Source organism: Octopus bimaculoides, chromosome 4 (assembly GCF_046866305.1).
Source record: "Octopus bimaculoides isolate indiv1 chromosome 4, ASM4686630v1, whole genome shotgun sequence".
Classification (NCBI taxonomy): Eukaryota; Metazoa; Mollusca; class Cephalopoda; order Octopoda; family Octopodidae; genus Octopus; species Octopus bimaculoides.
Window position 1 is genome coordinate 11,569,464 of NC_142931.1, and position 12,625 is coordinate 11,582,088.

The 12,625-nt window shown below is 36.7% G+C and overlaps 1 protein-coding gene across 8 annotated transcripts in view; it reads right to left on the bottom strand.

Annotated features, from left to right (window-relative positions):
* Positions 1 to 12,625, bottom strand: part of LOC106872182 (deaminated glutathione amidase) — a 59,512-nt gene that overhangs the window by 20,030 nt on the left and 26,857 nt on the right. For all 8 annotated transcript variants that reach the window (XM_089350273.1, XM_014919078.3, XM_089350276.1 and 5 more), the window contains exons 5-10: positions 11,727 to 11,837; positions 9,436 to 9,537; positions 7,319 to 7,481; positions 3,619 to 3,744; positions 3,098 to 3,273; positions 1,023 to 1,091 (exon numbers count right to left, since the gene is read on the bottom strand). In XM_089350273.1, coding sequence (XP_089206399.1) covers positions 1,023 to 1,091; positions 3,098 to 3,273; positions 3,619 to 3,744; positions 7,319 to 7,481; positions 9,436 to 9,537; positions 11,727 to 11,837 — 747 coding nt within the window. The remainder of the gene's footprint in view (positions 1 to 1,022; positions 1,092 to 3,097; positions 3,274 to 3,618; positions 3,745 to 7,318; positions 7,482 to 9,435; positions 9,538 to 11,726; positions 11,838 to 12,625) is intronic.

A 12,625-nucleotide genomic window follows, 5' to 3' on the forward strand; every position in this document is an offset into this window, starting at 1 on the left:
ACATTGCTTCTCCCTCAGTCAGTTTTTCTCCCCATCAATTTCCCACTTCTACTACACCCTCTTACCTTTACCTCTCCCCATCACATCATTGTACTGTTTCTATTCAGTCTTCTTAACAACAATCGTCACACAGCTATCACTCCCTCATTTGCTTCCTTCCAGTATATTCTATTCTATTATCCTATTTCCATCCAATAAGAAAGAAATAACTGTACAGAAGCAACACAGAAAGCACTCTGTTTAGTCTTGCTCTGAACAAGACAACACTCTGGTGCTGGTAAACAAATGATTGGAGACATCATCGGATAGAGAAGATTCTCTAGTCTTGCCAAGGTCAAGATAACATCCCTACTGCTGGTGCCATGATAAAGTGCATCGAATACACTCTCAAAAGTGATTGGGAATAGGAAGGGTATCTAAGCACAGAAACCATGACAAAAAAGAAAAACATGCAAATAAGAAATGGTCTCCAACCCCACTAAGAGGGCAGTAACTTTAATAAGAACTGACATGAGCTGTAACAACCCATAAAACCCATACTAGCATGAAAAAGTAGAAGTAAAAACCATACCATATGTGCTGTGGTTTGTTGTGATGTTCCTATTGTTTTATGTAAGATGTGTGCGGTGCCTAGTAGTACTATTTTCTGTATGTTACATATATTTGTTAGTCTTGGTGTGTTTGTTATGCATTAGTCTGAATATTTTTTATCATCCCTAATCCGTCTGTTATGAAAGGAACTGTTTCTGTTTTTAGACTCCACATTCGAGTTACCTCTATTTCCAGATCTTTGTATTTTGAAAGTTTCTCCATTTCTTTTAGAGAAACGTTGTCATCTGCTGGTATTAATACATCAATTAGAAAGCATTTGTTTTTCTTGATGATCTCTGACAACTATAACTGGCCTATTGACCTTAATTTCTCTATCTGTGTGTATTGGCATTATTATTATTATTATTATTATTATAAGTAGTAATAAATATCTAAATACTCAGAGATAACAAAAGATTATCAATATTTACCTTTCTGTAAATGTCATCATTTTCTGAGAAATCACCAGCAAATCTTGGAATTACATGAACGTGAACATGCTGCAACAAATTTAACATATAAGTATAAATAATTTCTTTAGACATGAAAAAAACACATTGAACAATGCAGATAAATCAAATTTAACCATTTCGCATTCAGATTACTCTGTCCAATGTAATGCTTATTAATTTACATTGTTTACGAATTAATTATGCATTATCTCACAGCTTCGAGATTTCAATGATGTAATTGTTTATTGTTAGAATGACACTGTAGAATAAGTCTGAGAAGCCAGATCTAGCTGGTTTGAACATAAAACGGGCAGAAAGGTTAGGCTGGATATAGTTTGTTTAAATGCTAAAGGGTCAACAAAAAAATATATAATTATTTTCATTTTTTTCAACCAGTAAAAAAAAAAATTGCTCATAAGCTATAAAAGCATATTGGAATGAGACAGAGATCATCATTTAATGTTCACTTTTTCATGTTTGCACAGATCAGACAGAATTTGTTAAGGTAGATTTTCTATGGCCAACTGCTCTTCTTGTCACTAACCCTCACCTGCTTACATGCAAGTTAGTATATCCTCTGGCCAGACATGTATTTTTTTTACAGAAGACTAAATCACTTATATCACAGTAATGCTCATTTTAAATCATTATATGATGTCAAGACACAGGTACACATATACATCTAATTGTCAGCTCCTGTCCAACCCATGCCAGCATAGAAAGTGGACGTTAAATGATGAGGATGATGATTATATATATATATATATATATATAAGATGTCACTTAGGTATAGCAATACTAATAACATGGTGTTGGGACTCAATATACATATGCTTCACAATAAAGTATTAGTTGCATATTGAGCATACTAAGAAATTGCATAAATGACAAGAAAACAGGAATTATGCAACCAACTTCCTTAGCTTACAGTTGTTTCTGCTATAAGATACAGTGCGCTCAGAGATAAGTGCAGATGCTTCACCTTATAGCAGAAATAGATGTAAGTTAATGACATCAATTACATTATTCCTGTTACCTCGTCATTTATTTAATTTATTATTACATTCACTCCCCCTCTCTTTCACATACACACAATGGGTTTCTTTTAGATTCCGTCTACCAAAACCACTAACAAAGCTTTTGGTTGGCCCAGGGCTTTAGGAGAAGATATTGTACAGCAATACTCAACCAGAAACTATTTGGTTGAGAAGCATGTTTCTTAACCACATAGCCATGCCTGTACATGGAGGGTAAAGTTTATAATGCAACTTCCTGAATGAGGCACTTTTCTTTAAAAATCCTTGTTGTTTAGCACTAGCTTGGCTTTGACAGATCAGACCATCAAAGGCATTCCAGCAACCACTATTTCAGACAGATTATTATAAACAGCATTATCCACAGCATGTCACCATCTCACCTTTTATCACAGTCCTTCATTTCATCACTCACCATAGTCTTTCATTACTCACCATGGTCTTCTATCACTTGTCACACACAAGTTGAGAAAAACCAGGACTAGGTGTATTTCATTACACCACTATCACAGGTCTACAACTAGACTGAAAAGTTAACTATCATCACTATGGTTTAATGTCCACTTTTCCATGCTTGCATGGATCAGGCAGAATTTGTTGAGGCAGTTTTTTCTACAGTTAGATGCTCTTCCTGTTGCCAACTCTTATCTATTTCCAAGCAAGGTAATATTTCCCCATGGTCAAACATGCTTTTCAAGGCAGACTGGAAACAAACAACATAGCTTATATGATGATGAGGATGATGATGATGTTTGCTTACAATCATCACATTATGTCATAACAAGGATGCACACAAACACTGTATCATGTGCTATTACTTGCTGAAACCATATTTCCTTCATACATTCCAATTTTTGATATGGTTCCTCCAAGTAGATACCATTGTTATTACCAACCACTTTATAGTATGTACTGGATGCATTTTATTGTGCTACCGACACTAGAGAACTTGTATGATAGAATCCACTCGATGAGATATGTTAAATAAAATTAAAAAATTTAAAAACCAATTACTCTTACCTTAACACTTTGTCCTGCTTCTAGGCCATCTTGAATAGCAAAAGTCAGAGAAGTTCCATTAAAATGTTTCTTGACTACATCACCGACTTTGCGTGCTGTACACCATAAATCAGATGTATGCTCATCGCTTACCTCAGAGAAACTAGAAACAACTGGTTTTGGACAAATTAAAACATCTTCAGTAAAAGTTAAGAAAATAACTTGAACATTGGAACAGAAATTAAAGCAGGTTAGCCATATGCCAGTTAGATGTATGAGAAGTAGAGGTTTCATACTAAAGTAACTGGTTCATGTGACATCAGGGAACCTGTGAGACACATGTCTAGGGGATAGAGGTATCGAATCTCCTCCATGGCCCTTGACAAGTACTGCCATCCTGAGCTGAGCTGGGCATAATGGTGACTAAGGGGTAACTCTGTACTCCGCTTGTCTTTCACAGGACTAAATCATTAAAAATTTGTAGTGGTTACAATAACAAGATAAAAGAAAATAGACAAGCAATTATTTACAATAAAGGATACGTCCAGGTAATACAGGTTTGATGTTGACAAATGCAAAAGAAAATGGTGTATTAAGAAACACTTGTGTTGAAGGAATATCAATGTGACCAAATTTATATGTTTCCTGTTCATCTACAGTGGTATTTTCTAGTGAAAAACAAAAGGAAATTTAAGATTATTTCAGTCAACTAATGAAAAACAACCTCATTTACCACGAAAACCTGGCCATTTCTGCCATTTCATTAATTTGTCCTAACATCATAACAACCTCCGCCTACAATACATTTATTATATTTTAGCTTTTACTTGTTTCATCCATTGGACTGTGGCCATGCTGGGGCACCACCTTGAAAGGTTTTAGTCAAACAAATTGATCCCAGGACATATCTTAAACTTGGTACTCATGCTATTTGTCTTTTTGCTGAAACACTAAGTTACAAGAATATAAACAAACCAACATCGGTTCTTGAATGGTGGGGATGGGTGACAAACAGACACATCTATACACGCAGACACACACACACAATTGGCTTTCACACAGCTTCCATCTCCCAAAACTCACTTACAAATCATTGGTTAACTCAGGATTATAGTAGAAGACACTTGTCCAAGGTCTCATGCTTTGGAACTGAATCTGATACTACACAGTCACAAAGCAAGCTTCTTCATTACACAGCCATGCCTGTATTCAGTGACACTTTTTATTTTTGCAATTTTATGGCCATTTCCTCCCCTGGCTTGGATAGGGATACAAACCCAAACATTTCCATGAAATAAATTTTTGAAATATTTTTTTTTCTTTTTTCATTGAAACTAAATGCATTTACTGTGATCAAAAGGTTGTTTAAACTGAAGCACATTGAATAAGGTACCATAGTAAGCAAGACAACAGTTACAAAAATTTGAAGATACAATACTGACACAAAATTGCACTCTATTGTTTTTATGATTTTGGACAGGCCATTATTCTATGTACTTCATCATCATTTAACAGCCATTTTCCATGCTGACATGTGTTGGATGGTTTGACAGGAGCCAAGAAGCCAACAGACTGTACCAAGCCCCAGACGTCTGCTTTGGTATGGTTTCTACAGCTGGATGCTGTTCCTAATGCAAGCCTCTTTGCAAAGTATAGTGGGTGTTTTTTCATGGCACCAGCACTAGCAAGATCACCACAAGACAAGACACCTCACTCAACTGAAGGTGGGATGAGGGTTTAGTATTGAGGGAGGTGGCTTTCTGCCAGGTGATGAGAGGTTAGAGTATGTTAGAAAGACAGAAACAGGTGTCTTGCAGTAGAAGGGGTACATGGCTATTCCAGTTGGAAAAACAGAGAAGATGATGAAGGGGTATCAGGAAACACCCTCTATACATATTTAGCTACAAGGAACAGGTACCAGATCATACAGTAAAGTTACCTGTGAATGTTACCTATCCACAAGAAGATTTATTTTCTTCATCCCTTGCATGCCATACAACTGAAAGTGAGCACTGTCTCACAGAGAGGAAAAAAATAAGAAAAGGTAAAAAGAAAACAAAATCTGAGGTATAGGTTGTTGTCATCATCGTTGCAGCAGTGTCGGAATTGTACACTGGTTAAGCTTATAGTTGTAACTCTATCTACACTATGGCCCAGGTTGTGAGGTTATCAATCAAATCAACCTGATTGAATATACAGTAATCCCTCACCTATCGCGCATTCAGTACATCGTGGATTTTTCTGGTTAATATATGTAAATTTATACTGCGGACTCCTCAGTATATCTGGGTTTCTGTGGCTGATAGCTATTTATATTTTTATAGATTTTAATTATTTCTGTGGAAGGTTTTGGGATGTAAAATCCACGATAGTTGAAGGATTACTGTGCAACACTAGGATTGTCCTTGAGTAGTTGTTCTAGTGTCAATGTTGGTATACACTCACTGTGGTGCAAGGAAGGTCAGGGTTCAAGATGTGAGAGAAGCCTGAGAAAAGAAAGGCATATAGAGAGAAAGAGAGATTAGAAAAGGTAGAAAGAAAAGATGAGAGAGAGAAGAGAGAGAAAGAGTCAAAAGAGAGGAAAAAGATAAAGAGGAGAAAATATAAGTAGAGAGGGGGAGTGCAAGGGGAAGCAATCAAGAAACAAGAGAGATTTTTTTTCTACTCTAGGCACAAGGCTCGAAATTTTTGTGGAGGTGGGTGCGGGCAGTGATTAGATCGACCCCAGTACACAACTGGTACTTAATTCATCAACCCCGTAAGGATGAAAGGCAAAGTCAACCTCGGCAGAATTTGAACTCAGAACATAACGACAGGCAAAATACCACTAAGCATTTCAACTGGCATGCTAACGATTCTGCCAGCTCACCGCTGGTGATATTAACAATCATCATCATTTTATCATCCGCTTCTCCATGTTAACATGGGATAGATTGAATTTGTTGAGGCAGATTTTCTACAGATGGATGCCCTTCCTACCACTAACCCTCACCTGCTTCCAACAAAGGTAATATTTGGCCCTGAACAGACATGTTTCCATTGAAGATGGGAAACAAAGGATGTTGCTTGTCTGATATTGATGCTCATGTATAACTATCACGTGATACCAAGGCAAGAAGATACTATTACCACACCACACATACATACAGATATACATGAGTTTCTTTCAGTTTCCATCTACCAAATCCACTCACAAAGCTTTAGTTGGCACAAGACTATAATAGAAGACACTTGCCAAAGGTGCCTTGCAATGGGACAGAACCCAAGACCAATGATTTGGAAGAGGCTTCTTAACCACATAGCTACCCCGATGAGATTGATGCCTTTTTCCACATTATTCTTCCTCTCAGATTTATTTTAATGCATCTGTTGAAACATATGTCGGTGATATGGTGATATAAATGATTTAAACAACATCTTGAGTGTTTGTCTCCATTTTCCATTATTCTTATGTTCTGCAAAACAAGTCTCACTTCTCAGAATTAACTCCCACGCAAGTGTGATTACTAATTCCTTAGGCGCTTATGTGACATTTGGGTACCTTGTAATTATTCTTCTTGATCTTTCCTTGTAAACTGAACATTTATATACATACACACACACACATATATATATATATATATATATATATATATATATATATATATATATATATATATATATAATCACCATCACCATTTAACATCAATTTTCCATGCTGGCATGGGTTGGACAGTTTGACAGGAGTTGGTAAGGCATGACTTCTATGGTTGGAGATATATATATATAAATACACACATACACAAACTTCTTTCAGTTTCCATCTCCCAAATCGACTCACAAGACTTTGGTCAGCCTAAAGTTATAGTAAAAGACACTTGCCCAAGGTGCCACAGACTGGGATTGAACCTGAAACTATGCACCCAGTATAATCTAGAGAGGGGCTTGTGTTAGAATGGCTTCCAGCAGTAGAAACTATGTTGAAATAGAACATACAACATGTGGTCCTCTGGCCTATTTAGTAGTGCATTCATCATCATCATCATCATCGTTTAATGTCCATTTTCCATGTTGGCATGGGTTGGACAGTTTGACTGAGGTCTGGAGAGCCAGTGGCTGCACCAGGCTCCAAGACTATGATAACCCTTCCAACCATGCCACCACAGAAAGCAGACATAAAATGATGACAATTAGTGATGACAGTAATGGAACGGTGAGACAGAACTGTTCCTCAGACAATTTGGCAAAGATAAAAATTCTTACCAGTGGAGAAAGAATATATTTGATTGTAGAGGTCATTACGTCTGTGGTGCCAAACAGGCATCTCTAATCGGACATCATGTAATAAATCCATATTGATTTCTGCAGTACATAGCCCTATTCCTTTACTACATTCAGCAATAATGCTTCCCCATGGATCAATTACCTGTTGAAAATATGGAGATGTACAAAAATATCACATGACAGTGAGTGCAGAAAAGAATAGGCTTTGAGATTAAAAAATGATGAAGTTATGGAACCCCGCCTGCCATATGTATGCACACATGCATATCATGACTCATATATAGATCACTTTCCTGATATTTGTACATAATTCTATGCACTGTACATGCACCTTTGATAAATTGTAGTGCACCTGAGCACTATAAACAATAATTTCATTATTATGTAGTTTATGAAAGATAAAATGAGTAATATAGGTGGTATGAAGAAGAGTGATGACTGGAAGAGGTGGGTTCAAACAGAAGTGGAATGCAGTTAACAAGTCAGTGATGCTGAATAGCGAAAAACAGAAGAAAGTGGGGTGGGTGGGTGCATAATATAACAAAGTCTTCTTTTTCTTTTTTTTTTTGTCCACTATAGGTTGATGAATCAGTTAACTCGATGGATTCCTTTTGAATATCTGACACCTTTCAATATATTAATAATAGCATACAATTAATCAAAACTGTGCCATTCCAATTCTACCAAAGACATTTTCTAGACAAAGCTAAGAAATAGATTGTTTTGAAAGAGTGGAACTCTAAGTTGATAAAGCTACAAATTATCATCAACGTCATCATCTGGTCAAGTTTGCTTGACCATTTTTAACCCATGCATGCTTTCCATCTCAATCCATCATTAGTTGAGGGAGGTCTCTGGAGAGGCATCTAGTGTTTATTGTGAGTTGACCTACATAGGTTGTGTTCAGACAACCTGCTCGAGTACGGCCATGCTTTGGCATCCATAGCAGTAGATCTCTTGCCAGCAATGTCCTGCAAAGTGCAAGTGCCTTTCCCTTATAATGATGGAAATAGGCAGAAGGTCTTCATACAAAAAGCTATAAGTAATAGCATGTAAATATAATAAATAAAAAATAAATATCGCCCTTTTAAAGCCTATCCAGGCTCATGGGCCCAGTTTCCCGGTTTCTATGGTGTATGTGTTCCCCCCAGCTGGACGGGACGCCAGTCCATCGCAGCATTACTCAAGGAACAGGAAGAAAGAGTGAGAGAAAGTTGGGGTGAAAGAGTGCAACAGGGGTCACCACCACCCCCTGCCAGAGCCTCGTGGAGCTTTAGGTGTTTTCGCTCAATAAACACACACAACGCCCAGTCTGGGAATCGAAACCGCGATCCTCCGACCACGAGTCCGCTGCCCTAACCACTGGGCCATTGCACCTCCACAGCATGTAAATATAGGGCTACAAAACACTTGGGTAGAAAACTTTGAAGGCTGCTTGTAAATATAACAGATATTCTAGCATGGACAGCCTTTGATTTCTTTTTATCAAAAAGGATTTTTAAACCAATATTTAAACACTGTCATTCATAGCTTTATCTACTTCAAATCCCACCAGTAAAAATGAATTATTTCACGTTTCTTGAAGTTTCTAAATTTTTATGATGTAAACAATGTGTGTGTGTGTGTTGTAAATAAGTGAGTAGCATGATGGAGAAAAAAAATAACCAGATCAAGGAATTACTGCAGTGTTTTAAAGTCTCTTTATCCCTTTTAAAATAATATTGCCCAAGATATATTTTCTGATCTGTGGCAAAATGTCCTTAACAAATCAGCCATTTCACTAAGAGATGGTGCCATGCCCATGCTGGTGCCACATAAAAAAGCACCCATGCTGGGGCCACATATAAAACACCCAAGCTGGTGCCATGTAAAAAGCATCCAATATACTCTATAAAGTGGTTGATGTTAGGAAAGGCATCCAGTCATAGAACCCTTGCCAAAACAGACAGTTGGAACCTGGTGCAGCTCTCCGTCTGGCCAGCTACTGTAAAATCACCAGCATGGAAAACACCTTAAATGATGATGATGATACAAAATACAAAATGGCAGTATATGACTGTAATTATAGAAATACTTTTTTTGCATCTTTTTCTCACCATTGCATGTCCATACGATGAGCGTTTCTTATTATGTCGGCCAACTTGTGCAGCTGCTATAACATAGCACTGGCTTTCAATGGCACGGCTCCGAAGTAATGACTGGAAATATAAGCAAAACATATTACAGAATACAGTATGTAGATATATATTCAGACACACACATACAAGGTACAGCAGAAAAATCTGCGGATCTTTTTTAAAACAGGGGCCACATTTTTCATTAATGTTTTACGTAGTGTTTTTGGTACCGAAAGGCTTTCAAACTTCGTATACTTATCTATTTTGTGTTATAGAACAGAAAAATATTTTTGTATTCGAATTTATTTCATGTAAAAAATTGTCTTATTTCGATAATTTCAACCAATCACTGACAAGTATTCAGTTGTTTACATTTACTCCTTTGGCTGATTAAGCGGTGTAAAGCGTATTTAATTTCCATAGCTTCGTTTTGCTTTTTTCTTTTTAAATTTGCTGTTTTACCCTAACCCTAACCCTATCACCGATAGAATTGTTTCAGAATCATTTGTTTATGTAGTCGGCATTTATTGTATATCGGCTGAATGGACGTCAGTGATTGGTTGAAATTACAGAAATACGACAACTTTAACATGGAATAACTTAGGGATTTCTTTTTTTTTTAAGAAGACTAAAAGAAAAGATGTTTTATATGACACATTCTACCAGTGTTCCAAGTTTCAAAGTGTTTCGTTAATGAAAAATGTGGCCCCCGTTTTAAAAATGATCCAAATCTGCTGTTGAACATTTATCAAGAATGGTAACTCTGGGAGACTTTTTTGCTCCATACCCTGAATACACACATACAAAGCAATAAAAAAAAATTTAGAATACAAAATTTCTGAAAGTGGACGGCAAGAACAAGAATAATGTGTTCCAAAGAAAAGAAAATGCATTACAATTACATTGTAACTTTATTTACATCTGCCCTCTCCTAGCATATAACCACCTCCCTCAATAGTGCACCCCAATTGTCAAGGGGTTTTAGTCTTGCAAGCTGCAAAGTGACCTCACTAGTGCTGGTGCCACAAAAAAAAATGCATCAAGCACTCTCTGTAAAGTGGTCGGCATTATGAAGGGCAACTGTGAGGCTGGAGGAACCAGATGGCTAGATAATGAACAGTCATAGGAACCAAGTGAAGCAAACACTGGAGTATGATGCAGTCCTCAGACCCACCAAATGTTATCAAAACATACAAATCATGCCAGCATGGAAGACAGGTGTTAAATGAGAGTATAAAATCTTAGGTAAGGTGAGTTAAATGCTGAGAAACAACAACTCAGCCCTTCAGAAATATACAAAATTTAAGATCTGAGTAAATTGAGCCTTACATGTTCAATTATTGATTCTCATTAGTCACCTTGTTTCAGTTTTGGTTGTACTAAGATCAGATATATTTTTTCTTTTGTCTGATACAACTTCAATGTTACAAATTACAAGGAGTCTCTCCAACAAAAAAACAAAAAACTGAAGGACGCCTGTTTTCTACTCTTTGATATAATGTTGAGCTATTTCAGTAGCTTTTGGGAGAAACTGAATAGAGCTGTGCAAGCCAAAAAATAGTTTTTTATCAATGAAATTGCTGGCATTGTTAAGTCCACTTCACAACATTTATCCCTTTATACCTCCGACAAATGTCTTCTAATACAAGCACAGGTGAACCCAAAACTTATGAATGAAATTGAATAGACAGAATCAGTGTGGAAGCCTACTGAGTAGAGTGCACCTGTCCTTGAGTAGCAGACATAAGCTCTTGTCTTGTTTAACATCACTCCTTGGGACTTGTGTGATTTTAGTGAAGTCCACTCTGTTGTAGGCATTCAGACAAGGTCCCTTGTCTGAGGAAAACTCAACATTTTGATGAACTGCTTCCTACTTTAGTAACCACAAGTTAGGGCTCTATGCTTCTTTTCTCCCACCAGTCTCCAAAAGTCCTACCAAAGTCCTCTCACTAAGTCACATTTTTAACGATTTTAATTTCACAAAAATTTTACAGAACAAAGCAGTGAATTACAGCACCTTGGCAATGTTTTCTACCTTCTTTAACCCTTTTGATACCAGTCCACCTACAACCACACCTGATTCTATGATACAAACATCCTGTTTTAAAGTGATCTAAATTAAAACCATCCTTTAAAAATTTATGTTCCAAACAACAGATTAATAACGACAAAGTTATTTGACTAAATTCTTTATTATTTTCAAAATGAATTGAAACAAAGGCAGCGTATTCTAACAGAAATAAGGTAAGAAAAGGGTTAATGATGCTTACTTCCCAATGAGCAATACCAGTTGGTTCCATGAAAGCAGAAGGATAAGTTAATAATTCTGCACCTTGTCTGGCCAAAATCAAAGCTAATTCTGGGAAACGTAAATCATAACACTCAAAAGAATCAAGGAAAAATAGAATTAGAATTAGTTTAGGGTCTTGAGGTTCATCATCATCCTTTAACCATTTAACATTTAAAATGGCCATATCCAGCCCAAATATTCTATCAATTTTATGTTCAAACTAGTCAAATCTGGCTTCTCATACCCACCCTACAAGGCCATTCTGAAAATAAACAAAGACACATTGAAATCTTTAAACTACAAGATAATGCATAATTAATTCAAAACAATGTGAATAAATAAGCATTACATTTGATAAAGTCCACTTTCCATTTTGGCATGGGTTGCACGGTTTGACAGAACCGGGAGAGCAACAGGGCTGCATCAAGCTCCAATGTCAGTTTTGGAACGGCTTCTATGGCTGGATGTCGTTCCTAATGCCAACCACTTTACAGTGGGTACCGAGTGTTTTGCTCAAGCACTGACTCTTTCAACAAAATCAAGAAATCATGAATTTTATTATTTTTATTTTTATCTATGTTAGTATAGGTGGAGCGGGTTTCTACCTGCGTACATTTGTACACTGCTAGAATAACCGTATTTACTCCACTTACTACACTAACCACTCAGCACATAGCAACATTACTTCTAAGGCGACAAGTATCTGTTATTATGTATATTTACCTAGTGATTCATTACTACTTCGGTAAGTACGGTAACGGCTATCACAAGGTTCTAAGGTTAAACTATATATATATCCAGAGTTGTCTCCCATGCTAGCTGAAAGAGTCAATACAACGTTAGTTCTTAAATGTATTTTCCCTTTTACTCTTTTACTTG